The 25,835-nt window shown below is 47.2% G+C and overlaps 1 protein-coding gene across 3 annotated transcripts in view; it reads left to right on the top strand.

Annotated features, from left to right (window-relative positions):
• The window catches only part of PAX5 (paired box 5), a 688,652-nt gene continuing 662,817 nt past the window's right edge, over positions 1-25,835 (top strand). For all 3 annotated transcript variants that reach the window (XM_069630476.1, XM_069630474.1, XM_069630475.1), the window contains exons 1-2: positions 1-860; positions 25,281-25,446. In XM_069630476.1, coding sequence (XP_069486577.1) covers positions 818-860; positions 25,281-25,446 — 209 coding nt within the window. In that variant the 5' untranslated portion in view covers positions 1-817. The remainder of the gene's footprint in view (positions 861-25,280; positions 25,447-25,835) is intronic.

The following is a 25,835-nucleotide window of genomic DNA, read 5'->3' as shown; positions in this document are numbered from 1 at the left end:
CAGAGATCAGCGCTTGGCAAATTTGCAAACAAGAAGAGGAGGGAGGGCATGCAAAGGAACTCGAAATAAAGCCCACCTTCCTCCCGTCTCTGCATTCTTTCATCCCCGCCACACCTGCACAATGGAGGCCAACCAGACACACTTCACAGTTCGTCCAATTTAGAACATTTTTTAGCAGCCACTCACAGTCATATTATTTTTTTAAAATATGTATTGCTATTTTAAATATTGACATTATTATATATTTATTTTACGGTGTCTTTTGGAACTGTCTGACCTATTTTTGGGGTTCGGAGTGGCTTGAAAGAAACCTCTAAAGCGGCAGGGGGCATGCTCAAGAGAACAGGGACAGGAAACTGGGGTCCCTCCTGACAAGCCAGAAGCAAAGACGAGCTTGGTCGTGGACGACAGCCGCGGCGATGCTTTGTTAAGAGCCCACGCGTTCTTCGGGAAAGGACTCCTCACGTTTCCCAACTTTGGGTCCTGAATTTTCTCGCGAGGAGTTTTTGCAGCCAAGATCTGAGCGGCTGATCTTACCGGCCAGGAACTTCTCAGCCCCGCGCGCAAGGCGCCGACACCGGCCACACACGGCACGGCAGCTTCCGCCACCGAACAGCCCCCTAGCCACCGCGGCGGCTGTGCATGCGCGCCTCGCTCCGGGGGCGCACGGATTCACTTGGCAGTGCGAGGCCGAGGATTGCATTTGTTGTGTCCACGCGCATCTTTTTCTTGGATTGGGCGCCAGTGTTGACTGCCGGGAGCATCGCCCTGCCTGGTCCTCCTGCGGCTGCGCTCCTGCGGGCTGTGGATCGCCCCGATGGAAATACATTGTAAGCACGACCCGTTCGCAGCAATGCATAGTAAGTAGGCTGCTCCTGTGCACTTTTGCAACTGTGTCCGTACCTCGCCACCTCTGAACCCACCCCCCCCCCCCCCGCCTTATACTATCCGGAATGCCCCCAGGTATGTGTGATGGAGTGGGAGTGTTGTCTCTGGGCGCAAGCACCGAGCTGGCGTGTCCACCGCTTGACCCCCCCCCCCTAGCAGGAAACATGGGGTTTAGCAAGCGCTGGCCCAAAAGGGCCCGCGGCCACACTCTTGCAGTTTCCCCAGCAAGGGGTGCGCACTGACACGCACAAGAGAGAGCGCGTGCGCCTGCTTGGGATGGTATATACATCTGACACGCGATACTCCTTCAGAATCATTCTTTGCCATGGCATGGCTTCATGTAGTCAATGCAGAATAGAAAAACCTAGTTTCGATGGGACAATAAATCGTGAACGGGATGTGTTGTAGCCGTGCACTTTGACAGGAAGTGGAAAAGGCTTCAGTTAGTTGGGTGGTCGCTGAGTTGCAAACGATGAAATCCTATCCATCCGCACCCCCTCTCCCCTCCCCCACGCCCCGCGATTCCATCCACTCTAATATATATATATATATATATATATATATATATATATATATATATATATATATATATATATATACATATACATAATGTATATGCATATTGAAAAAAAAACACGGTTTGCATGACTGATACATGTATGCAAACTGCACACATTTGGAAATGAGTGACTATGAATGTGTGATGTGCCTATTAATTGAGTGGTTAACTATTGGAGCCTATGGATCATTGTTTGTATAACACACTCATAAAACCGAGAGGCATAATTGTCAGGGCGAATTAATCTTTAAATGTGCCGTCTGTGAGTTGCCCATTGTGTGTCTGTGTCGGCCCCCAGCTTGCCATGTCGCAAGGGGGAAACACAGAGGTGTCAACTCGAAAACAAATCGGTAACTTTTCAGGTCTCGTTTTTTCTCTCCCAGGCCGGGCCCTCCTGTCAGTGATACCCACGCTGCTAGCAGACACGCATAGGTCATGGGTGCGTATATAATAGCAATGAAATGATGTTGAAAAGCAATTGTCCTAGGATTGCGGTGCTTAAAAGGGCGTTTGAGGTTCCAGGTGCTCCCATGTAAATGTGGGTGGAGGGGTGGGGGGGGGGGGTTAAGAGTTCACATTAAAGTTACCACTTTTGTGAACAGTGAATACATTCCGAAGCCCTTCTAAAAAGACAGCTAAAGACACACAGATTGGGGGTTAACTGACTTCCCCGTCGCCGCTGAAAACACAGTGGCAAACTCTTGGTGGGTGAGGACCCGGTCTCTAGCCCAAGTCACCCCGCTCTGGTCCCAGGGCCTGCAAGGACGGAGAAGGGTTGCTCGGACGACATGCATGACACAAGAAGGCGTTCTTCCTCCAACACAGCAGACTTAAAGGGGACAGAGAAGGGGTCAGCGCCCCGGGTCCTGGGAGGGCGCCGGCGCAAAGGTTACTGGCCGACTCGATGCGCTCGAGGGAGTGTGGCGGGCCCTGGCGCTGAACCACGGACTCAAGGGCGCGTCTCTGCCGCCTTTCATGGCGGGCCATCACTGCATTAGGTCTGTAGGAGCCAAATCCAAAAAAAGCAAATGTAACCCCCCACCCCCACCCCATCCGACCAATGCATTAATCCTCAATTTAGCCCCCAAACAAGACCCTCTCTAAGTCTACGAATGCCAACTCTGTGTGGGACAGGGGGCTCTGAGGGGTTCAGTTAAATTAACGGCCGGCAGTTGTGCTTTGAGGACAGTCGCTGGTTTTAGTGTTCGTTTGTTGAGGCTTCGTGTATTCACAGAAGCGTTTTATAATGGCTCCGTCCCATTGGAAAACGCTCCGTGAATCGGGCCCACGGGCTGCACAAAAGGGTACCGTGTCTCTTCGAATGCTTCTGTGTTCAGAGTTGAGAGACTCCGCACGCACTATCACTGTCTCGTGGGGAGTAGGCACGCATTTTCCACTTCTTACCGCCAACAAATTGCAGTACAGAGCAGTAGCTGAATTCGAGAATCTGCGGCTAAAGTGCGGATCTTTCAGTCCTAGGCGGGCGGACGCTTCGGCCCCTGGAGCCGAGTCCGGGCCACGCGCTCGACTCCATCTTCCGTGGCGCGGAGCCAGGGGTCACCCGGGGACTGGGGTGATTTCCATCATTAACCGGAGTAATAGGAAATCGATAGCTTCTTCAGGATGCGCTGATCGGTCGGTGAGGTGGAGGGGAGGGGGGCGGCGCTATTATTCCGTCTCTTGCGCACGCTTCTTTTCGCAGTCCGATTTGCAATGTCGTGCCAGCCGCATTATTGAAATTCCGCGCACATTCTGTCTGCGTGTAAATACTAGTGCTTGGTAATTCGGTGCATGATGTGTACGCGTGCAACTTTGTGTATGTGCGCCCATAGGTGTATAGTTTCTTCATGAAACGAATGCCGGATGATGTACAACAGCATTCCCAGTCGGCAGAGGAAGCGTTCTTCAGTGATAGCAAAGTCTTAGAAACAACTGAAAAGTAACGGACCCGTTCGCGAGCTCTCCCTACCCCCAGATTCACTCCCTGCCCCAGATTCACTCCCTACCCCCAGATTCACTCCCTGCCCCAGATTCACTCCCTAGGCCTAGATTCACTCCCTACCCCCAGATTCACTCCCCACCCCCAGATTCACTCCCTGCCCCCAGATTCACTCCCTACCCTCAGATTCGGCTTTGTCTGCGACGCTCGGCGTCGGCTGTGTTATTTTGCCGAGCACCCGCATCTTCATTGAACGCAGCCCAACACCAGATACCCCCCTCTCCGAACAACTAAACCCCGCCCCAGCCACAGGGCACTTCTTCCCGTGCGGCCATCAGTCGGATCCGCGGACCTCCACCTGCTCTTGGGCCAAGAGTCTGGCTATGGTTCGGCGTCTCACGATGCAGAGTTCCCCGTGAAATCAATGTCTTCCAGTGCGAGTCCTTATTTGTGTGTGTGTGGGGGCGGGGGGAGATTGTGTTGTCTGTATGTTGGCGTGGGGTTGCTTAGTTTGCTATCCGGTCCTATAATCGTGTTGCTCCATGAAGCTGCTGGGCAATTTTATATGTGTATACTACATATATAATACATGCATGCATGTGTGTACATGTATGCACATATCATTGTTGTTATTATATGTCTGTGGGTTTCTGTCGTGGTGGCAGAGGGCGACGAGTCCGGCCCCGCGGTGCCTTGCCGGTCTGAGCCCCTGCCTGGCGGCCTCCGAGCCGCGCTGGCAGTGGGCTCTCTCCGGGCCTGGCAGAGCCAGCCCTTGCCCCCTCCCTGCACCCGAGAGCAGGGTAAAGACCAAACACTCAGCCCCCAGAGATTAGACGCATTTCTGGGTACCCGCTGTTACCGCTGCAGGCCCGGGCACAATACACGGTGTTAAAAGGGGCACACGCGCATCCAACGGATTAAAACGAGAGGCACACGCGGAAATAAAAAGACACACACACACATATATATACATATATATCTCAGTTACAGATTGCACATCCTCTAGTGTACATTATTTTTAAAATCGTAGAAAAGCAGCCCAAGAAATCGCATTAACTCTTGGAGGGTGCGACAAGCAGCCCTACACTAAAAGGCCGCCCTCCTTTTGCAGCGTCCGTGGGAGATGCTTGCATCAAAGCAGGACTGGGAGATCTTAACACCCTTTGTGGGGGTTGTGGGTGCTACAGGTATCTACCAGGCAAGGCTGGTGAAAACAACACCCTCCTGCCATGGATGGGCCTTCGGCCAAGTTCATTAACAAGGCACCCCGGGGCCAGGCAAATAGCACAGGGCCACAATCCGCGCTGCTGCGCGCCCTCCCTGTACACAAAGAGCAGGGCGCCTTTCCTGCCGTGTCCAGCGCGGTATGCTCTGTGCGACGCGGCTCCCGTGCCCTCACTTCAGTACAGCATGGCACCTCTGTCGCACTTACGAGAGGGAAACAGAGGCCCGAGGTTTGATTTACAAAAGCGTCGTGCAAATGCAATTCCTTTGACAAAACGCATTGAAAGTCAGGCCCCAAGTGTGCAATTGCATCGGATTTCTCATAACGTGGGCCCACGGCCTTTCGAAGTTCTCATCCCAGGGGGTGGGGTGTTAGAGACCCGTCCGCGCGGGACTGTGCGGAAAAGCGTTTATGGTGCAGCTCAGCGAGTTTGGTGGAGGCAGCCCTGCTAATGCTGTCGAGTGGGCAGTGGGTTTCCGTTGTCCGAGGCAGTCTGCGCTTGTCTATCCGTTGCAAGGTAGCCTGTGCCCCCTCACGTCTTTGGGGTGATACCCAGCAGGAGGGAGGGCTCCGCGGCTGGAAGAGGCCCGACTGCAGTTCAGGTAGGACGCAGGTTTTCTGCTGCAGCGAACACAGGACAGTGGAGTCACCAAACACGCTGCCTAACGTAAGGCAGTTCAACACTAAACAGCGGTAACATCAGCACGGCCGAGAGAGGTGGAATTGCTGCTGCCTGGCACGGAAGCCGCCCCTCACTTAACGCTGGGGCACAGCCGAAAGCGCGCTCATTTTAGCTCAAGTTGAAACGTAATAAATACTGCTCATTGGTAAAGCCATTAATGCCGCTCAGCGGAAGGGGTGCTCATGCTGCTCGGTGGCAAAGGCGCTACACGCCCTTCAGGGCTGCTATGTGTTAAAGGGATGTGCTGGTGATCTGTGGTGAAAGCACTCAGAGTTTCCAACTGGTGAAGGCATTTAAAAGCACTAAAGGTGGTTAATTGTAAAGGTTTACATTTGGAGGGAGGGAGCGAGTGGTAACGATAAAGTATTTAGGGTGCTCAGTGGCCCTCCTGTTCGGGCCATTTTAACTTGTCTGGTGCCTTTTCCAGCAGCAGCAGCAGCTCCTACTGTGACCAACTGACACAAATACATGCAAGTGCTGCAAACCGGGACCAGCCGACATTTTAGGTCGGTGTTTTGTGCTCCGTGCTGAGAGCAATGCAATAGCCGAAATGCCGGTCACCAAAACTGATACCTTGGCATGCTGTCACTGTAGCAACCCCCACTATTGTAAAACTTGGACCCACCGGCATGCTCTTCCACGCACATCTGGGGTCGTTTTTATTTGTGTTCTGCGGTGGTCCACAGCCCCTGGCCATAACCCGCTCCATTTTCAAGAGCGGCAAAGACGCTGCGTGTGTTTGTCAATCTTGAATGACAAGCAGGGACCCACCCAGGCCTCCACACTCGCTTGGAACATTGTGGCTGAAAAACCTACGAAGCGCGTCCCTGTCCAACGCAGACTAGGAAAAGAAAGTATTGACACTGCCATCTCCGCCCTGTTCAGCCAATTGCAACCCACAGGCATTAAGGGCCTGATTCATGGATTTTTTTGCACGGTGCAAAGTGACTTTTCACTGGTGCAAGGTTACTGCACTGCCTATAAACACCCTGACTCATGGAGCAGTGCAATGTGTATCTTGCACTGCAAAAATACACTTTGCACTGCTCCATGATTCAGGGTGTTTGTTGGCAGTGTAAAGTCATTTTGTACCAGTGAAAAGTCACTTTGCACTGCTCCATGAATCAGGGTGTTTATTGGCAGTGCAAAGTCACTTTGTACCAGCGAAAAGTCACTTTGCATTGCTCCATGAATCAAGGTGTTTGTTGGCCGTGCAAAGTCACTTTGCACCAGTGAAAAGTCACTTTGCACTGCTCCATGAATCAGGGTGTTTGTTGGCAGTGTAAAGTCACTTTGTACCAGTGAAAAGTCACTTTGCACTGCTCCATGAATCAGGGTGTTTATTGGCAGTGCAAAGTCACTTTGTACCAGCGAAAAGTCACTTTGCATTGCTCCATGAATCAAGGTGTTTGTTGGCCGTGCAAAGTCACTTTGCACCAGTGAAAAGTCACTTTGCACTGCTCCATGAATCAGGGTGTTTGTTGGCAGTGCAAAGTCACTTTGCACCAGTGGAAAGTCACTTTGCACCGTGCATAATATTCCATGAATCAGGCCAAAAGCTGCTTTTCTGTCCGCCTTCATGCCTGTCTGTCCCTCTCTTCCCTTGTGCTGTATCTGTCCACCTGCCTGTCCCCCTCTTTAGTTCTCTGCCCGCTCGGTTTCTGTGCCTCTCTCTTTCCGTGCGTCCCTCCCCTCCCCTGACTTCCTTCCCTGTGCAGATCCCAAACACACAGTTGCTCCCCTTTCCAAGTTGTGGAAAAGTCCCTCTGACTTACCAATACATACATGTTGGGAAACCCCAACTCCTTAAGCGTACATGTGCCGGGCAAAGTCAGCGCATAGTCATTTTTGCAGTACAAAATAACTTTGCGCGGCAAAAGTACACTTTACACGATTCCATGAATCAGGGTGTGCATCGGCAGTGCAAAGTCACTTTTCAGCAGTGCACATTCACTTTGAACCAGGCAAATGTTCCATGAATCGGGCCCATGGAGTTAGCCTGATAAAGGTACATTGGTGAAAACACCTGCACTGTTTCTGATAATTAACAACAACAACCTGCATTGTTTGTTTGTCTGACACAGTATTGCAGCTTAGACTGCATGTTCCTTCTAATGGAGCAATCAGGTCATGACCAGTTGGCCTTCGTGTTCCGTATCCTAAAGTTCCCAGTGTAAAAGATGGAGCCCGTTGATTAAATATCAACCACAATCCTTATGTCGACATAGCAGAAGCGCGCCAACACGGCCAGCGACCAACGTACTCGCCCCTGGTGAATGGGAGTCTATCTGCAGGTCTGAGTGCCTGACTGCCCCCATACCTTCCAAACGGTATGAAACCCAGCCTGTCTCCCTCCCCACCTTCCTGCTGGTCTGCCGCTTTCCCGTTTTCCTTCCTGCTCATCTGTAGGCCCACCGTCCTGCCTGCCTGCATATGCATGCCAATCTGTACTCCTACCTGCAAGTTGCCTGCCTACCTTACCGTCTATTTGCAGGCCCACCTCTCTGCCTGACTAGCTTCCTGCTTATCTGCTGGCCAAATGGATGCCTGCTTGTCTGCCTGCCTACTTTGCTACTAGTATGCAGGCCCTTCTATCTGCCTGCTTACTTTCCTGCTTAAGCACAGGACACCTCCCCCACCTCCCACACAGCGTCTGGTTGCAAACTTCCTAGCATATTTGCCGGGCTGCCTGTCTGCCTACCTGCCTTCCAGTTTATTTGCAGGACTATCTGCCTGTCTGCTTGTCCGTCTTACTACTAATCTGCAGGACCTCCTGTCTGCTCCTTACCTTCCTGCCTAGGCCCTGGCACCTCTGCTTGCATGCATTCCTGTTTATTTCCAGGCTCCCTTGTCTGCCTGTTGTCTACCAGTTTACCCTCCTGCCTATGCACAGGTGCCTCTGTCTGCTTGCATTGCTTCCTCGGTATTTGTCGACCCTCCTGCCTGCATGTTTGCCCTCCTGTCTGCATGCTTACCTTCATGCCTTTGCATGGGTGCCTCTGTCTGCTTGCATTGCTTCCTGGGTATTTGTCGACCCTCCTGCCTGCATGTTTGCCCTCCTGTCTGCATGCTTACCTTCCTGCCTTTGCACGGGTGCCTCTGTCTGCTTGCATTGCTTCCTGGGTATTTGTCGACCGTCTTGCCCTCCTGTCTGCATGCTTGCCCTCCTGTCTGTCTGCTTGCCCTCCTGTCTGTATGTTTGCCCTCCTGTCTGTCTGCTTGCCCTCCTGCCTGCATGTTTCCCTCCTGTCTGCATGCTTGCCCTCCTGTCTGTCTGCTTGCCCTCCTGTCTGCATGTTTGCCCTCCTGTCTGCATGCTTACCTTCCTGCCTTTGCACGGGTGCCTATGCCTGCTTGCATTCCTTACTGGGTATTTGTCGACCCTCCTGTCTGCTTGCCCTTCCTGCCTATGCAGAGATTCGCCATTTTTCCTGCCTACCTCCCTGTTTATTTTCAGGCCTACCAGGATGTCCGTTTGTCTGACTGATTACCTTGCTACTATTCCAGGACTCTGCTGTCTGCTTTCCTTCCTGGCTATGCCCAGGTGCGTGCGTCTGCTTGCATATGTGCCTGCATGTTTGCAGACCTGCCTATTTTCCGTCTACATTCCTGCCCATTTGCAGGCCCGCCTGTTTTCCCGTCTAGCTTCCTGCCTACTTGCAGGCCCGCCTGTTTTCCCGCCTACCTTCCTGCCTGCTTGCAGGCCCGCCTGTTTTCCCGTCCACCTTCCTGCCTGCTTGCAGGCCCGCCTGTTTTCCCGTCCACCTTCCTGCCTGCTTACAGGCCCGCCTGTTTTCCCGTCCACCTTCCTGCCTGCTTGCAGGCCCGCCTGAAGCTGCATGTCGGTCCCTGCTGATAATCTATTCGTGACAATCCCGCCCTCAATAACACACGTGTTCTTGTCTGGTCGACGGATCCATGCTTATACCAATACTGGACAGGCAATGTCCTGATCACACGGAGTTTCATCCCAGAACCCACCATCAACTATGAGAGCAAATGCTATAATCGCCAAATATGGGCTTCTGCCGTGAGCAGACACGGTGGTTCTTTCGCGTAATGGCAAAAGTAACTTTTCTGGATGTTGTGTTGTTTGAAACACAACGCACTGCATAAAATGATTATTTAATTGAACGCTTGTGCTAGGAGAAAGTTTACCTTAGTCCTAGCTCTCTTTCAAAGTGCAAAAATGCGTTGGAAGAGTCTGTGTTTTGCACGTTTGGCCCAATGCTAATTCTACCTCTACTAAAGGAAGGTTTTTGAAAAAGATGTTTTTATCCAGCTAAGGTATTACAAGGGCACAAATGACCCTAGGGCAGAAAACATATTCTCTCAACGCATTTTTGAATTAGGGCAAATTCACTAGTGCATAGGACTAGCAGGGCACGCATTTGCCTAGTGCAAAATGCGTAGAAAGAAAACGTTTCTTGCATTAGGTGCATTTTTGCCCTAGCGGTAATTGCATTTGTAGGGTGCAATATTTCTGCAATGCTGTCCCGGTAGCGCTGCGCACTGGTTTGGGTGTGTGCCCTAGAGTCACCTGAGCTCTGATAGCCAGGTCGCAAGTGCATGGCAGTCATCAGTGCCCAGTCACCACTTGGGCGGAAGATGTGTTGCCTGCAAATCGCAATGCCCGCAAGTAACGCTAATGCGCGGAGCGACGAGGCTTGCTGCTTCCAGCATACAAGAGACAACCCCTCCCCCTAAAATGTGTACATTGATCGATCGTGTTCGATGCGAGCGCCACACACCGTGCACGCACAGACACGGGCACAGGCGTCCGCTCAGGGACGTCATGTTTGTAATTCTAGTTCTGTTTAGAACTACGCCTTTCAAACTGAATCCTACAATGAAGCAGATTAAAGGCATGATTTATGTTTTAGCATGAAAACATTGAGGGCATTCGTGTAAACCAGGCCCCAGAACCTTCCACGGGGTAACTGGAAGGCCAGTTAACCCTTCAGCGCGGGTCACACAAGCACTCGAAGATATGCTCGTTTGCATGATGGTTCATGTGTTCCTCGGGCACCATCGGGGTGCAAGGCATGGGCATAATTTTAGGGGGGGGGGCAGGGTTGTTTGTCCCCAAGTTTCATGGCACACCATTTTGTCCCCATTCATTTGGCTAGAGCACCTTTTCTTCAGAAGTCATGTCCCCCCCCCAACATTTTCAGCAAAGTTACTCCACTGGTGCAAGGTGCTCATTTATCTGGCTGCACCCCCCTGTCAAAGCGTGGCCTCGCAACAAACTGGGAGAGTCACTCACGACGACACGACAGGAAAGTCTACAGCTGGCACCGTCACGACCACATCTGACACCAACACGCAGTGCGCCGGGGTGTGAACAGCGCCGAGTCTGCAGCCTGTCCCGTGTAATCAACGCGACACCGAAGCCTTTAAAGGAGGCGCGCGGACGCGTACGTGACGCAGCTGTAAAGTCAACCGATTGTTTTCTACCATGTGACGGTTCCTTGCAGGTTCAGCTACCCATAATGCACCTCGCTCCCCAGTCACTAGCAACATGATTGAGTTCCACTAACCTGTATTGTACAATTTGACTCTGTAGTAATGTTGTTTGTAACTATTGTACTTGTGTGGCAGTGATTACTTACCGAACGAGGTGACCACAGACTCCTAGCACGCAACAGATTCGAAATACTGTTGTTAATCTTTTCCAAGTTTAAATTTCAAGCGACATGGCTCTTGCGGGCTAAGACTACGGGCGAATTAAATCGAGAAAGGGCTAGGAAAGAAAGGACCGGGCCCACGGCTCTCGGTAACGTCGACGTGGGCACTTGGCCCTTTGCAGTCAGCCCCACGCCTCGTAGCAGGGACCTCCCCACCCCGCCCCCTGTGCAGGTCAGCCCCGTGGGCCGTCTCGCCCAATGACACGTGACTTAGCATGCTCGGGCGGTCAGTGACCAGTGGCATGCAGGGCCGGGTGTCACTGTATTTCAATCCCGGTTACCCCCTAACGGGGATTGAAACATATCCCATTATCAGCTCGACGCAAACCACGCAGAGGTCGCTCAAGAAGAAAGTAAACATCAAACGCACACCCCTCCTCTGGAAACATAAAATAATCAATTAAACGCACCACGACTGTTTGAATGAGCCGGCCTGCATTTCTACTGCTCTCCAAATATTGTTCATTTATAAAGTACGCCTTCGGCTGCCGGGGCGAAGCCCCCACCACGAGCCAGAAGCGTGCCGTGGGAGAGAGAGCAGAAAGGCTGAACAGAGTACCCAGTCACAGGTAGATGAAATGCGACGGGAACTTTGAAACCAGGCGCCGCTCCCAGTGCAGCGCCTTCCCGTGCTCCATGAAGAAACCCGGCATAATTAAAAACCTCAGAGTTAATCATACGTTTTTCCCGGTGGCTACACTGGCTTATTTCGTGTTCGCTGGTGGAGGTGTTTAGCTGTATTCCCACTACGCGACAGATATACATTCAATTTAGCTATAGGTGAGTTCGGCGAGGCTGCTCGGAAGAGGCCAACTCCAGGGAGCCGCGGGGTGCTGCGGGGGATTCACGCTGCAATTACCGCGTGAAGCGCCCCCTCCTGCGAGGAGTTTACCCAATCGCTTAAACCCATTGATCCGTGGAAAGCGGGGTGCTGGGGAATTCCTGCACAGCGAAGGCTGGAGAAATTCGCGCACTCACGGGCCGGCACCCGAGATCAAAGTGTGACAAGAAACGAGAAAACTACCCGGGCGTCAAAAGGCGGGCCCATAAGTCGCTCGCAAAGAGGCCACCCCGCGGCCACGGACAACGGCGACTTTTCTGCGCCCCTGTGGGAAGTTGTCAAGTTGCAAATACTCCACGCCCCTGTCCAAAAACCACGTGGTTTCCGGGCACCGTGTGTTTTTTTTACTTCATGATAGATGCGTAATCGTTTCCATTTGTGTATATTTTCCACCCTTTGCGGTGTTTTTCACGTTCCACGCGTAATGTTATTCGTGTCTTGGTTTCCTTGTTCTGTGTGTAATGTTTTTACATGTCCCTTGGTGTAAGATGCCCCTGTTCTCCGTGATATTTTCTCTGTTTCTCAACCTGTGAACGACCCCAAGGCCCCATTGCAATAGTTTGTTGTTGTTACATTTTCCATGTTACGCGTGGGATGTTTTTTTTTTTTAATCACCGTACACCGTTTAGCATGTTCTGTGCGAAATGTTTATATTTTCTACTCGTTAGCTTTTAAGCTCAACGTCTTCAATGTACAGCGTGTAATATGTTTCACCTTTTGGGTACAATTTGTCCATGTTCCATGTGCAATGTCTTGCATGTCCATTCACCAACAATTCCATGTTTCTTGTGCATGATTTCCCATGTGGGCGGCGAAGGCGAAATGGCCAATGAGCAACACGACACAGATATTACATCACCAAATGCGACAAGAAGCCATACATGAATGACATCATGGCACCTGTTATGCCATAATTACATACTTGCGCGTGGGGCAGTGGCCATCACCCTCACATCCTGGGAATGGACCTGGGGGAAATATACAAACCCATAAACCAACCAGATCCCCAGTCTCGTTCCCCCTTGAACGTACCGACGAGGACCTATCGATGAGCGCCTTGCATGACACACCAAAATTACGCACCGCACCTTGGACCAAAACATAAATCAGCAACAAATCTCCCTTACAGGGACTCCCAATTGTTGAGCTCATAACTCAACTCAATACAATGTGCCCCATCCTACAGGTGGTCTCTCCATAAACTCCAGCACCCTCTACACCACCAATATACAGTGTGGGAGGGCCGGGAAGGCAGTAAATATTGCTGCTTCTGCAGCTCCAATGGTCTCAGGCTGGGGCAAAACAGAGTGAAAGTTACTCTTTCTCCCTCGCGTTATACCCGCCGAGACCTCATGTTTCCATGCTTCCGGTGCCGATCTGTGGTGCACGCATGTGACGTCATCATGCCGTACTCTTGGTGCCCGGATAACAGTGATGGTCATTGGGCTGGCTCTCGCCGGATCCGAGATCCGGCACCATATGTGTAGCCAGATCTCGGGATCCGGCCAGAGTCAGCCGCCCCAAAACCCTGCTCTGCGCTGGGGAGGGGAAAAAAGCGAGCAAAGTGTTACTTTCTCTGGTGACCCCATGCAAGAGGTCACAAGAGGAAGTTACAGTCCTCAGCCACAACCCGGTTTATTTATTCATGCAATGTCAGATACATGGACTCAGATTGTTTATGCAATGTTTGTCGGATACCTGTATCTGACAAACGTTGCATACATAAATAAATATACAGGTATCCGACAAACATTGCATGAATAAATACCCCTATTAACATCACACACGATGCAGCCACCCACCTGCTTTCAGAGGGGAGCTGCAGGAGCTGTGGTGGGTGTGTTTCAAGTAAAAGAAAACGTTGCTTATGGCGAACAGAATTCACCCTGTTAGTTTTTTAAAAATAAAATGGTATGCAAATTGTGCATTTTAAAGAGTATTTACTCAGCAACACTGGTCAAAACTATTATCTGCACAGTGAAGTAACTCATCAGCAGTGCCATGGAAATGGTTTAAAGTGGAATTGATATATAGATTCCAAAAGAAGCAACATGAAATAAATAGATGCTGTTTGAAACTATTATTTTGGACATTTCTTTGATCTGAGGTCAACTGCCAGCTCTGCCCCTTAGCCCCGCCTCCTCGGCCACCACCCCCAAAATCCGCCCCCACCCCGACCCTTGTGGGATCCCCCACCAATTTCTTTCCACTTCCACCACTGCCGGATCACAATCCTCCCTTATGCAACTTGTGCCATTCATTCTTTTGGCCCGCCCCCACACCTCCCAAGCCGCATCCCTGGCAAGGTGCCAGGACTGCTATTGTTCTCTGTGGACTATTTTCATCAACCCAAGTGCAAGGCGGTTCACTGTCTTTGTGCAGGGTTTTATATGTTTACATGTGCATGTATTTCCATGGTCTGTGTGTAATATGTTTCAACTTTTGGGTGCATTTTGTACCAGTGCAAATATTTTTATGTTCACTGTAGCGTGGCCCCATGTTTTTTGTGTGCGACTGACCATGTCCTCGCTGGAATATTTTCGACGATCCATGTGCAATGTGCTCTGTAATCTTTGAGCAATATTCCCATGTTCCACATGGTGTGTTTTACATGTTCCATGTGCACTCCTTTCCATGTTCTAAGTGTGTCTTTTTCATGTTAAGTGTCCTCTGTAATCTGTGTGTAATGTTTCCAAATCCCAAGACAGGTGGGGGGAGAGCGGAGATACTCACAAGAAAACGTTCCCTTAAGAGAATTTACACCTTGGAACATTCACAAGATTCCTAAGTCCAAAATGTGGCATATGCACAAAATGGAGCGATCACAGATGGGGACTGCACTCACTGGTTAAACACGTCAATAACTCTACAGCACGGTTACATTCCTATCTAATAAGTCACAGTGGTGCTGGTAGTAAAGAAGGGGCTGGCTCCCGGCCCATACGCCAAAAATACCAGAAAAAGTGTCTGAACCTACACAGTCCAGAACCCTATCTGCACACTCACACCTGGTGTGGATACAATATCCTACTCATTCAACACAAACAATTTCAAGTTACATATAAAACATTTGAATGAAACCCAATTTATATACAGAGAAGAAAATAGATCACTGTTGGCATGTCAAGCTACGATAAACCAACCACAAATTTAAATAAAAGTTTGTTGTGTACCAAAAAGAAAACCTATTCCTAGGCTTGAGGTGGCAAAACGCCCAACTGGCTTGCCAGCCAATGCCGGTAACACTCTGTTATTCCACTCTCCAGGAGACAAAGAACACATTCATTCCTCATAGAAAAAAGAAGAATCAACTACACCTTTTTGTAAAAATTTTCTCTGGTATGCTGCAGCATGTCTGAGCATATAGGACACATTCAACCCATGAGGGATACTGTTAAAGTCAATCCTATGCGTTTCAGGACTACAAGTCCCATCCTCATGGAAAATACCCTCATATAACTCTAGATTTAAAAGAAGAAGGCTATATAATTACTCACAAATATCAATATCACTATACATTTTCGAATCAAACATTTGAACAAGAGCCAAAACCTAACTGTGCACTAGGCAGTGGTGCATCCTCTTCTCAACCAACCCTTTTCAGTAAAATCCCACCAATAAACATGTGGAAAGATGGTACTCTCCTACTCACATCACAGGATCCTCCAAAATGCCCCCATGTTGGAACTCAGAGATATTAGAGATATTCACAAAGTGAAAAGCTTAACATTAGCAACCATAGCCCGTGCCAACTTATTCACTCCAAACCGCCAAAAGTAGATTAGGCCTTCTTTGAGGCCCATACACCATCACCCATGCAATAATTAAGCTTATCGAAAGACCTCATAAATGTTAAATGCAGCAATCCTACACCGCCCGACCTTAAAAAGGAGTCCTGGATTCCTCAGTAAAACTGTAGTAAATCTCCTTAAACCGTTCACCACATTGTTTTCAGGGAAAGTCACTGATAGTGACTGTAACTGCAAGCGTGGATGCACCATCGTTACGGAAATAGTAATGAAAGTCGTAGACCTTGTAAAAAGATTAAGCCCCATTAAATACCACACTAAGTTGTTAGAAATGCCCATTTACCATTCAAGTGAAACAACAAGTGTCTCTTAGTGTCACACATTCTCGTCTCCAGTTCCTGTCTCAGCTTACTCGACACCGGAAATAACCTAGTGTAACCCGTAGGTGCCTCACGGCTGCTGTTTATAGCATATAGGCCACTGCAGCGTCCAGAGCTGCCGTTAGTTGCCATCTTTGTAAGGGATAAGTCTGGACAGTCGCGTAGGTACCTCCCAAGTGAAACGCCACAGTTATCACTATCTTAGTGCCTGAAAGTCTAGCCCATCAAGCATGTGCCAACATACGGAGTCAGGGGCAGGTCAGGGACTTGGGATCCCGGGAGCACAAAAAGGCACATCGTAGATTTTTTCAAAGACCGATTGTGGCATCGCAAATTGCTCATGATTTACCCACACTCACCAAATCAAAAGGCAAAGGTGTAAATTGACTGCAGGTGCAGACGGGAGTGGCCAAGGAAAGGCCTGTTACATGAGGTCCCACTGAAGAAGGATTCCGAGCCCGCAACATTATTGGTGAGGCTCACAAATGGCACACAGTGCTGCCTCCAAACCATCACCAATAGCAGCACCGGCCAAGAACAGACCATTTTCAGGACATAGTCCCCCATAATATCATCTGTAATTGGTCTGGGTTCAGATGAGATGGAAGATGTTAGACAAGCTAGGAAATCTAGTGAACACTTATTTTGAACTGAAGGCACCTATTGCACTTAATACTCCTTGTCTCCGTTGTGCAATTTAGTGAATATAAGGATTATTTTTGCATTTTAGCTATTGCTTCCTTATTATTAAATAGGGATGTATTTTGTTCATTCAGTGAACAAAATTAGTATAAGGATCAGCAATGTCCGACTACCTTCTAAACTGTGGTGACGAACCAGGACCTCCTAGGCAGGGATACATGGTAACAGCAGAACCTACTAACCCATAACTATAAATAGCAATGACAATAATAGTAATAAGGACGTTTGGCAATACAATAAATATCAGCAATAGTAATTATCTTGTAAAAGATACCATTTACAGTGACCAACCTAAACATTCCATAACTCACTTGCTTTATTCTGCCTACTGCTTTCTATCTGTCTATCACAGTAGCATCCCGCATGTATGAGCGAGGGTCACTGGGATACAAAGTAAACGTTTTCTGAAAAAGACACAAAGAAAGAGAAATAGACACCTCCTTCCTGCCACCTGGTACAAGTGTACCCCTCCCCTGTGTCCCTCTGTAGCCTACCTCTGCTGTGTATCTGTTGTTACCTCTGAAAAGTGCTCTGTTGTGCATCTGTATTGTTGTATACCTCTGAAAAGCGCTCTGTTGCTTCTCAAAGCTAGGTCCACGCTCAATAAATACCACAATACTATTAATAATAATAATAATAATAATAATAATAATAACAACAGTAATAATAATAATAATGATACTGATAATAATAGTAATAATAATAATAATACCACTGTTTCAGTGATTATCCATGGAATATGCACATATGATATACATGGTAATGTGCATCTGATCATTCCCACTGGTCTTTCACACTTAGCTCAGACAAGTGATGTCGATGAACACCGTTGCACAATTTGCAAACGTATGGTACCTGAGGCATTTTGCTCCCTTTCAGTTTTCTTTGTGAATTTTAGCTTTAGTAGTTTGTTTGCAACACATTTTGGATCAGCACTGTCACAGCTTTACATTTCCAACACTGGGCATACCCATTTTGTAGAACCAATACATGAACCGGTGTAGCCACCATCTTGCCCAAATAGATTATTTGGCCTAACAGGTGGCTGGTGGGAAGGACACCATCTCAACACAGCACATGAACAAAAGAAACTGAGAACAAGGAAACTGTCAAACAAGGGAATCTAAGGCTTATAATTAAGTTTTCATGGAGTTCTTCTTTTAACAGCAACCAATCATTTAAGGACATGGATAATGAGGGACACATTCACTTTATTGTTTTCAACAAGTGCATTTCACAGTTGTGGTCTGATGCAGCACGCCTTTTGCTATACGTTACTTTAGGTGTGGCTCAAGGCCGTTTTCGGTAAGGCTGCTGGTAGTCCTGAAGAGGAAGCTGGAGTGTTTTACTCCCTATTTTTGAGTAAAAGTTGTGACTAAAATGATTTTTTAGGGTGTAAAAAAGCAGTTCCCTTTCCCAATAGTTTTTTTTAGGCAACTCAAAATAGATGTTTATTCTAAAACAGATATCCTTTTGTAATCCATACTTCTTTTCACCTATTAATTCATGGACATTGAAAGAGGAATGTTTACCTTCACGCTGTTCTTCAGATCAGGCACTACTAATATTTGAGTTCCTTCTAGTGGAACTGCTCATCGTATTTTTGTTTATTTTATTTCAATTTTTGTCCAGCTTTGGTCCTACCCACAGGATCTTGGAGCACCTTGCAACGTTCAAAAGGGAGGAGGGAGGTGAAATAGAATTTACAATATTTTCAGGAGAGGATAGGAAGATCAGGATAGACAGGATAGCAGGAGAGGTGGTCTTGCTGGATTAGATGCGGGAAAGAGGTATGTTTGGAGGTTTTTCGGGAAGTGATGATGGAGGGTGTTATAGAGATGTCAAGTGGTACGGCATTCCAGGCTTTGGGTGAATGCTTGCTTTTCTGTGCATGTTAGTTTGCAGAGTAGAATGTATAGTGGATTTTGGTTGTCTTGTCCGGTGTTTGAGTAGGTGATGGGTTTCAGCTTGTCGTGATGGTAGGGTGGAGTTTTGATGTGCATAAGGCTGTACATGATGCAGAGTCCTGTGACAGCCACTCTCAGTGGTAATGGAGAGCTGGTGGAGCCGAGAGAGAGCTGGGGTGACGTTTGAATGTTTGGGTAGCTGCAGGATGAGTCTTGCACGTATGCTCCGTATGGCTTACAGGGGGTGGGTAGTGTGCTGTTGGGAGTCCAGTGAGGATAGATTTTTTATAGTCCAGCTTAGAACTAAGGCTTGGATGGCAGTGCAGAAGTCATGCAAGGGAAGGATGCATCTTATCTTGCGCAGAAGGCATTGGTGTAGGTTGCATGCTTTGGTGAATGTAGATATGTGATCTTTGATGGATAGGTGGGGTTGATGGCGTAGCCCAGGGATATGAGAGGAATATGTGGGTGTTGTCTGTGGTGAGTTGTTTGATCCAGGGTGTGAGAGTGAGTTTGTGACTGTGCGGGGGATGGGGGATTGGGATGAAGAGCTATTCTTTTTATGATGGGTTGAGTTTGAGGAACTGGGCGGCCCTGCACGTGGAGATGGTGGAGCTTTTGAAGGTATGGAGTTGTTATAAGGAGGAGATTTGGAAGTATATTTTGTGCGTCGTCTGCATATTGATGAACATAGATGTGGTTGCTAGGGGTCAGTGCAAAGGATTCAATATATACGCCGAAGAGGCGTGGATATAGGGAGGATCCTTGAGGAACTACATACTAGACTGGAGTGGCTCTATGTGAGTAGACGCACGTGGGTGGCCCCTATGTGTTTTTGATGGGAGTCCTTATATTCCCTGCTTTTTAATTGGGGATATCTGCCTGTTTATAATGATTACAAGTGCTGGCTACTTTGCTCCTCATGTGTATGGATGGCTGCTGTTATTGCACACTTGGGTGGGGGCAATTTGCCTATATTTTTCTCCTTCTGTAATGTTGCTATGCTGTTGCAAGGGTATCTGTAGAAGGCACTAGAGGTATGTCATTGAGTGGCTGCTTTGTGCTATTCAGGTACTGGATTGCTACGCCTAAGTGGGTTTCCGGTATACATTTGTCTGATAGTGAACATTTCATTAACGCGCTACAACTTTAAAGAACATTATGACAAAGGTCTGATATAATTAGAAAAAGGCAACTGCATTTTGAACAAACAATTGCAACATCAAGAGATCACTTGAAGGCAATTCATTCTAATTTCCAAAGGTTTGTAATGGCACGGGTGGGATGAAAGTGGTGGAAAAAAGAGGGCTCAGCGCAAATGCCAGTGGTTGTGAGTCATTTAAATCCTTTGATTTATACCTTTTTGGTTGTTTCACTATCACTTCTCAAGCAAGCATATTTTTATTAGCTTGTATTTTTTTGTATTTTTTATTTAGTGATATGCATCATACATGGAAAACAGCAGACCTCAAGGCACTCGAGGTTCGCTATCACGATCAGGGAAAGAAGGAAGAAAAACATTTGTGTTAAAAGACAGTGTTAGCCACTCAAAACTGGGCAACACTTACACATTTGCAGGCAGGTAGATCAGGGAAACAACATTCTTGCTAGAATTCTTCTTTCGTTTAGGACTTATCTGCGGTTTAGACAGACACATGCTTGAAAGAGCGATGGTTGTACGTGAAATTAACAGGGACATCATTTCACCAAAATGCCAGGGGTAGCGGAAGTGACATCACACGACCCTCGACCCCTGATGACATCACGGGAAGTGATGTCATTTGACCCACCCCGAAGTGATATCACGGGAAGCTATGGAACACGACCTTTCACCCATTGACAAAACAGGGAGTGGCATCAAATAGCACTGTACACTACAAAAAATATGGTTACGATATCACTATAACATTATGTACATTTCATACAAGAATGGATCGGCATATGTATCGTTAAGATCAGTGTGTATAGGCCCATATTACCAAATTACTGTGAATGTAAGCAGACGTCCATGACCAAATGATAATGATGTGTTATTATATAGCACTTACGCTTAAGCGCTTTATATAGAAAAAATATACACCCAATATCACCCAACCTCTGTTAGTACTAATTTATCAAGCTCAGAAGGATGAAAGGCTGAGTTGAGGCGTTTAAGAACAGACTAAATCAGTGACCCCCCGTGAAGTGTGCCTGAAATAAACCTTTGGTGAGTCTACCAATTATTGTATAGAATTCCAGAAAGACACATTATTTTGTATTCCTATTCTTTCTTATTTAGGGCCAGTGCTGAAAGTGTTAGACTTGTGGCCCTCGTGTTCTTATTTTTTTTTTTTTAAGGGGCCTGAAAAACAAGTCAGCCACTTCAGAAGTAAAGAGCCACATGGTGCTGGCCACAGACCAGGAGGCTGCATTACAAAAAACAAAAAAAAGTTTTTTTTTTTTGCAGAGATCGCAAGGGAGACCACAGAGGTCGCAGTTGCGACCTCTGGCGACCCCTAAATGATGTCCCAGGAAATTAAGTGTATGATTGGAGTCCAATCAGTTCTCGCTGGTGGTGCTCAGATGCCAGTTAACTAACAATGGCAACGTAAATTGGGGCAGACTAGCCTCCAATGGGAAACATTCAGTGTCAAAAAGATGGGGGTGACCCATGACAGGAGCGCATGCAGGGATGAGAGAACAAAGGGAAACATCCGGCAGTTACTCTGGATAGACTGCCGACGATTGTTTTGTTTCATAATTTGTCCTAACCACTGGACACTTACAATAAGGTTTCCACTTTATTTCACGTGGATTTGCATAGCTAGTGGCAATACAAGTTCACGTGTATTTTCGTAAGCAAGGGAGCAGACATAGTAGGCCAATTCATCAAAGCTTCATGGTATTGTGCAGCCATTATGGGTCTTATATACAAAAATGCCCTAAAAAAAAATTCACGGCGTCACTCATTATCCCATACTAGTGGCCTGCTCTACCAACTTGATTGCCCTTTTTACAGTTCTGCCAATGAGGGTAATGTTCCTGCGAGCACCGGTAAGACCTATAACATTCTTTATTGATAAGCCGAAACATGCTCTTTTTCAATGGAAACCATACATTAGGCAAAGGACAAATAGGTTTTGTGCCCGCTCCCATGCAGCACTTGCTCTGCATTGGAGAATTTAAATAACACTACTCTTGCGGTCTGCAATGCAAAGCTTTCAATGACAGTACAATCAGGGCCTTTGAATTAGCTGCAGTAGGGTAACATTGCCATTCTGGTAGACAAACAAAATCTACTGCGCATGTGCGCCCCGCTGTGTGCTCAAATATCCTACCCGTCACATCTTGCCCTGTAGATATATGCCAACAACAAACAAAAAATCTTTCAACAGCATTACTAACTTTAAATAATCATCCCTTTGTATCTGCTTACATTCATTTCCTATCCTCTTCCTCTTCTTTGTGAATGTCTTGCATCTCATCCCTCCTTGCTGTTCTTATTAGTCAAGCTGGCCATATATGAATGTGTTAAAATAATACATAAGTAAGTCCCCCGTGTTCTGGCCGTCTGCACTCCCCTTCATGCATTGTCTATGGATGGCCTACGGTGATTCACTGTATATTTTTAGTCCTATTCTGATAACAGGGGGTTCACTTAAGGAACAGACACTGGCTCAATGGAAAGGGTGTGGGTGGCAGGGAAACCTCTGATTAACAAAGAAAAACCTCTTTTTAAAACCAACAAAAACATTGTTGCTGTTTCAAGTCACCGGGCCTCATTACGAGTATGGAGGTAGCTATGGTGCTATTAGTGCCATGGCTTCCTCCATACCGGGCTCCAATACCGGGGTCTGTGAATGAGGAATAACCAGGTCATTCCGACCTTGGAGGACCCGCTAATTCCTCATGCACAGAACCATTCCCCATTCCCATTTGAGCCCCCATAGGGCTCAATGCGAATGGGGATGGAGCTAATAACGGGCCCGTTGATAACAGGCCCGTTATTAGCTCCTTGGTCCCCTCGCGGGACCCAGAAAGGACGTCTGGTTTTACCAGACATCTGTTCCGGGTCCCGCTAGGATACCTCGGAATCAGGCAGCCCGTAATGAACGGTGCCGGTCCCATACCGGCACCGTTCATTGCGGGACCGCCAGCCTCGTAATGAGGCCTACTGCCTTCATAAAGAAATTATTTGTGTAACAATAATGGCTTTATGAAGGCAGAGTGAATACACAAATAAACTATTGATTTTTTAAGTCTGAGGGCTCCCCCGATTCCATGACCTGGAAGCCTCCAGGCTGTCATGGGGCGGGGTGAGCCCTATGATTTCAAAACAAAATAGTTTATTTTTTAAGTCACTCTGACGTCATAAAGAAATGATGTCCGTCCCGGTTCGTTTTTACGGACATAATTTCTTTTTGAAGTAATAGGGCTCCCCTCAACTGCATGAAATGGAGGCATCCTGATTCTCTGCAGATTACGGGAACAAGTGTTCCTGGTTGCTGCAGGGAGCTGAAGGCCTCGTTTCCTGCACCAATGGATTAAAGGTAAGAACTTGTATTTTCTTTAAATGTGTGTGTGTGTGCATGTAAATGTGTGTAATATATATATATATATATATATATATATATATATATATATATATATATATATATATATATATATATATATAATGTAATGTGCAGGAATGATTGAGTGCATGATGTATGGGTGGCTGGGTGTGCCTGTGTGAGTGTATGGTAAAAGGGTGCACACTTATATGTATTGGTTGTTGCTTGTGTGTTCCTATATGGTGAGCACTAAACCCACATCCGGATTTCAATTACCTAAAAAATTATGCATTTTAATGCAGGTACTAACTGTGAAATGCTTTACGTTATTATTTGCCGCGCCTTTGTTAACGGCGAAACCCAGGCACCGTTTAACATTTGTGTCCTGTTCTGTTATGTATCGGCTCTGTAGGTCAGCCAGGTCGAATCAACATAGCCCAAAATTTCATGGGGTGGGGGAAGGCTAAAGACAAGTTGTATCAATGGTGTTGTGCCACTGCTTGTATTTAATGCCATGATTACTTATTGGTAATCTTCATTACTCCTAGCCATATTCTTCCTCATCCCAGTACTTGTGTACAGTTTGCCTCATACACAAGTACTGGAATGAGGTAGCAGGACATAGAAGTAATTCCTGGCTTTGTTGCCTGCCATCTTCATTACTCCTCGTCCCACTCTTCCTCGTCCCAGTACTTACCTCTGAGGCAAGGTGCCTCATACGTAAGCACTGGGACAAGGAAGGACATGCAGGTAATTCTGGCAGAGGAGCTAATTTTGGGGGTTGAACCAGGAGGTTCGAGGGGGAGGGGATGTGTGGGGGTTGGGGGGGCAGGCATTGTGTGATAAATCATTATGGTCATCCTTGTCCAGGCTAAGCAGGCATGATATGTGGTATTAGTGGCTAGAGAGGCATTTTGGTGCAGCCTATCTAGTCTTTTCTTAGTTTGGCTTGACTTTTATTTAACTGGGCATCTCTGATAAAGCAACCCTGTTAAATGTAATTACCTGATTGAAATGGCAATTGGGTGCTGCCAGTCTAGCCATTTCTTACTGTGGCAATGTATGTTTTTCTGGGTGTCTGTGATAAAACAACCATGATACGTTTTATTGCTTCGACTGGCATTTTAGTGCAACCAAATATGGCCTGGCATGCTTTATTGTAACATCTCATTACATGTCTACACTGGTCTATGTTGTGCAGCCAGTTGGACATGTTTTTATTGTGGCATGGCATTTGTAATAGCAAAGCATTACATTAATTAAAGCATGAATGTTCCTGTGCACTGCTGTTGACTTGCATGCATTGGATTTTTGGATTATGTTACCCTACAAAACAATTGCAAATACACAGGCTTTTAAGCCAATTTCTCTCAGAAAGTGTGCTGTATCATGCATTAAAACACATCTATATCTTTCTCCTAGTGCAATGTGTGGTGTACCCCTGCAGTAGCATGTTAGTGTGTATTGCACAATCGTTGTAATCTAAGCTGGCTCAGAGTGTGGTGCAACCCGTGATTTGCTGCTGAGCTGGGTGGGCCCCCATCAGCATTGCTCGCGGGTGGCCCTCACATTTTGTGCTGCACCACTGGGAACAGACACTGTGAAACGTTGCCTGCAGGGGTAATAGGATGGGAGAGCCTGGTCTCCCACTAATATGTTGCCTATATCATTTCTGGTTCACGTTACTGTATGTTCCAGCCACATAATTGCTAAAGTATGCAACTGTAGGTAACAGTGCTTCCGCTCATGTTCTGTGTTCATTGGACTTTCTGTTGGCTACTGTGAATTCCAAATCATGTGCAATGCTGAGTAGGCCTGTGTCATGCAAGTGTACACTACTAGCCATGCTTTGCCATTCATTGCTAATTTCAAGCACAAATAAACAATAAAGAAAACATTCTATGTACAATACCTGACACAATTTGGAAATTCAAGTTATTTTGGCACGGCCAGCTTGAGATGTTAGCAGAGACGTCATAAAAATAACACTCTCTGCTGGCATTCCAATTCATGCTAAAGGCAACACGTTACATAGTTCAAGTCAAGAGTCCATGCCGTGTGGCGCATCCACTTATACAACAAATGTAAGGAAACAGCGTTAGCAACTGGCGTGCGTGTAATAGAAAGTCACAACACGCTATTTTGTCTACTGTGATTGTAAAGGCATCTTTTCTGTTTGTTTATTCTAGGACATGGAGGAGTGAATCAGCTGGGAGGGGTTTTTGTGAATGGTCGCCCGCTCCCCGATGTCGTCCGGCAAAGGATTGTGGAACTTGCTCATCAGGGCGTAAGACCGTGTGACATCTCACGACAGCTGCGGGTCAGCCATGGCTGTGTCAGCAAAATTCTTGGAAGGTATAGTCATTCATTCAATCATCATTTCTGCAGTAGAAACATGCCAACAAATACATGAGTGAGGGTGCAAAACCAATGATATAAGATTCCTATAATAAGAACCAAAGGAGAAGGATGTACAAAGAGAAATATGATGTTGCCAGTGTTTACTATGGATGTGTTTTCAAAAGTTAAGTTTACTGTGTGGGAGCACGATTGGATGTCTAACGATTTTTCAACGTATTTAAGAATATATCTCTTTGGCAGCAAAAGGAGACATACTGTGAGAATTGACCTTGACAAGATCCCTTTGTGAAATCTTGATGCAGGAAAATACATATTTTTACTCTGTACTCTACATACATGGTTTAGGTCTTTATCATACTGTACCAAACAGTAGGATCACATAC

Source organism: Ambystoma mexicanum, chromosome 6q (assembly GCF_040938575.1).
Source record: "Ambystoma mexicanum isolate Mex_15411 chromosome 6q, UKY_AmexF1_1, whole genome shotgun sequence".
NCBI classification, from domain to species: domain Eukaryota; kingdom Metazoa; phylum Chordata; class Amphibia; order Caudata; family Ambystomatidae; genus Ambystoma; species Ambystoma mexicanum.
This window is presented reverse-complemented; position numbering and strand designations above follow the sequence as displayed.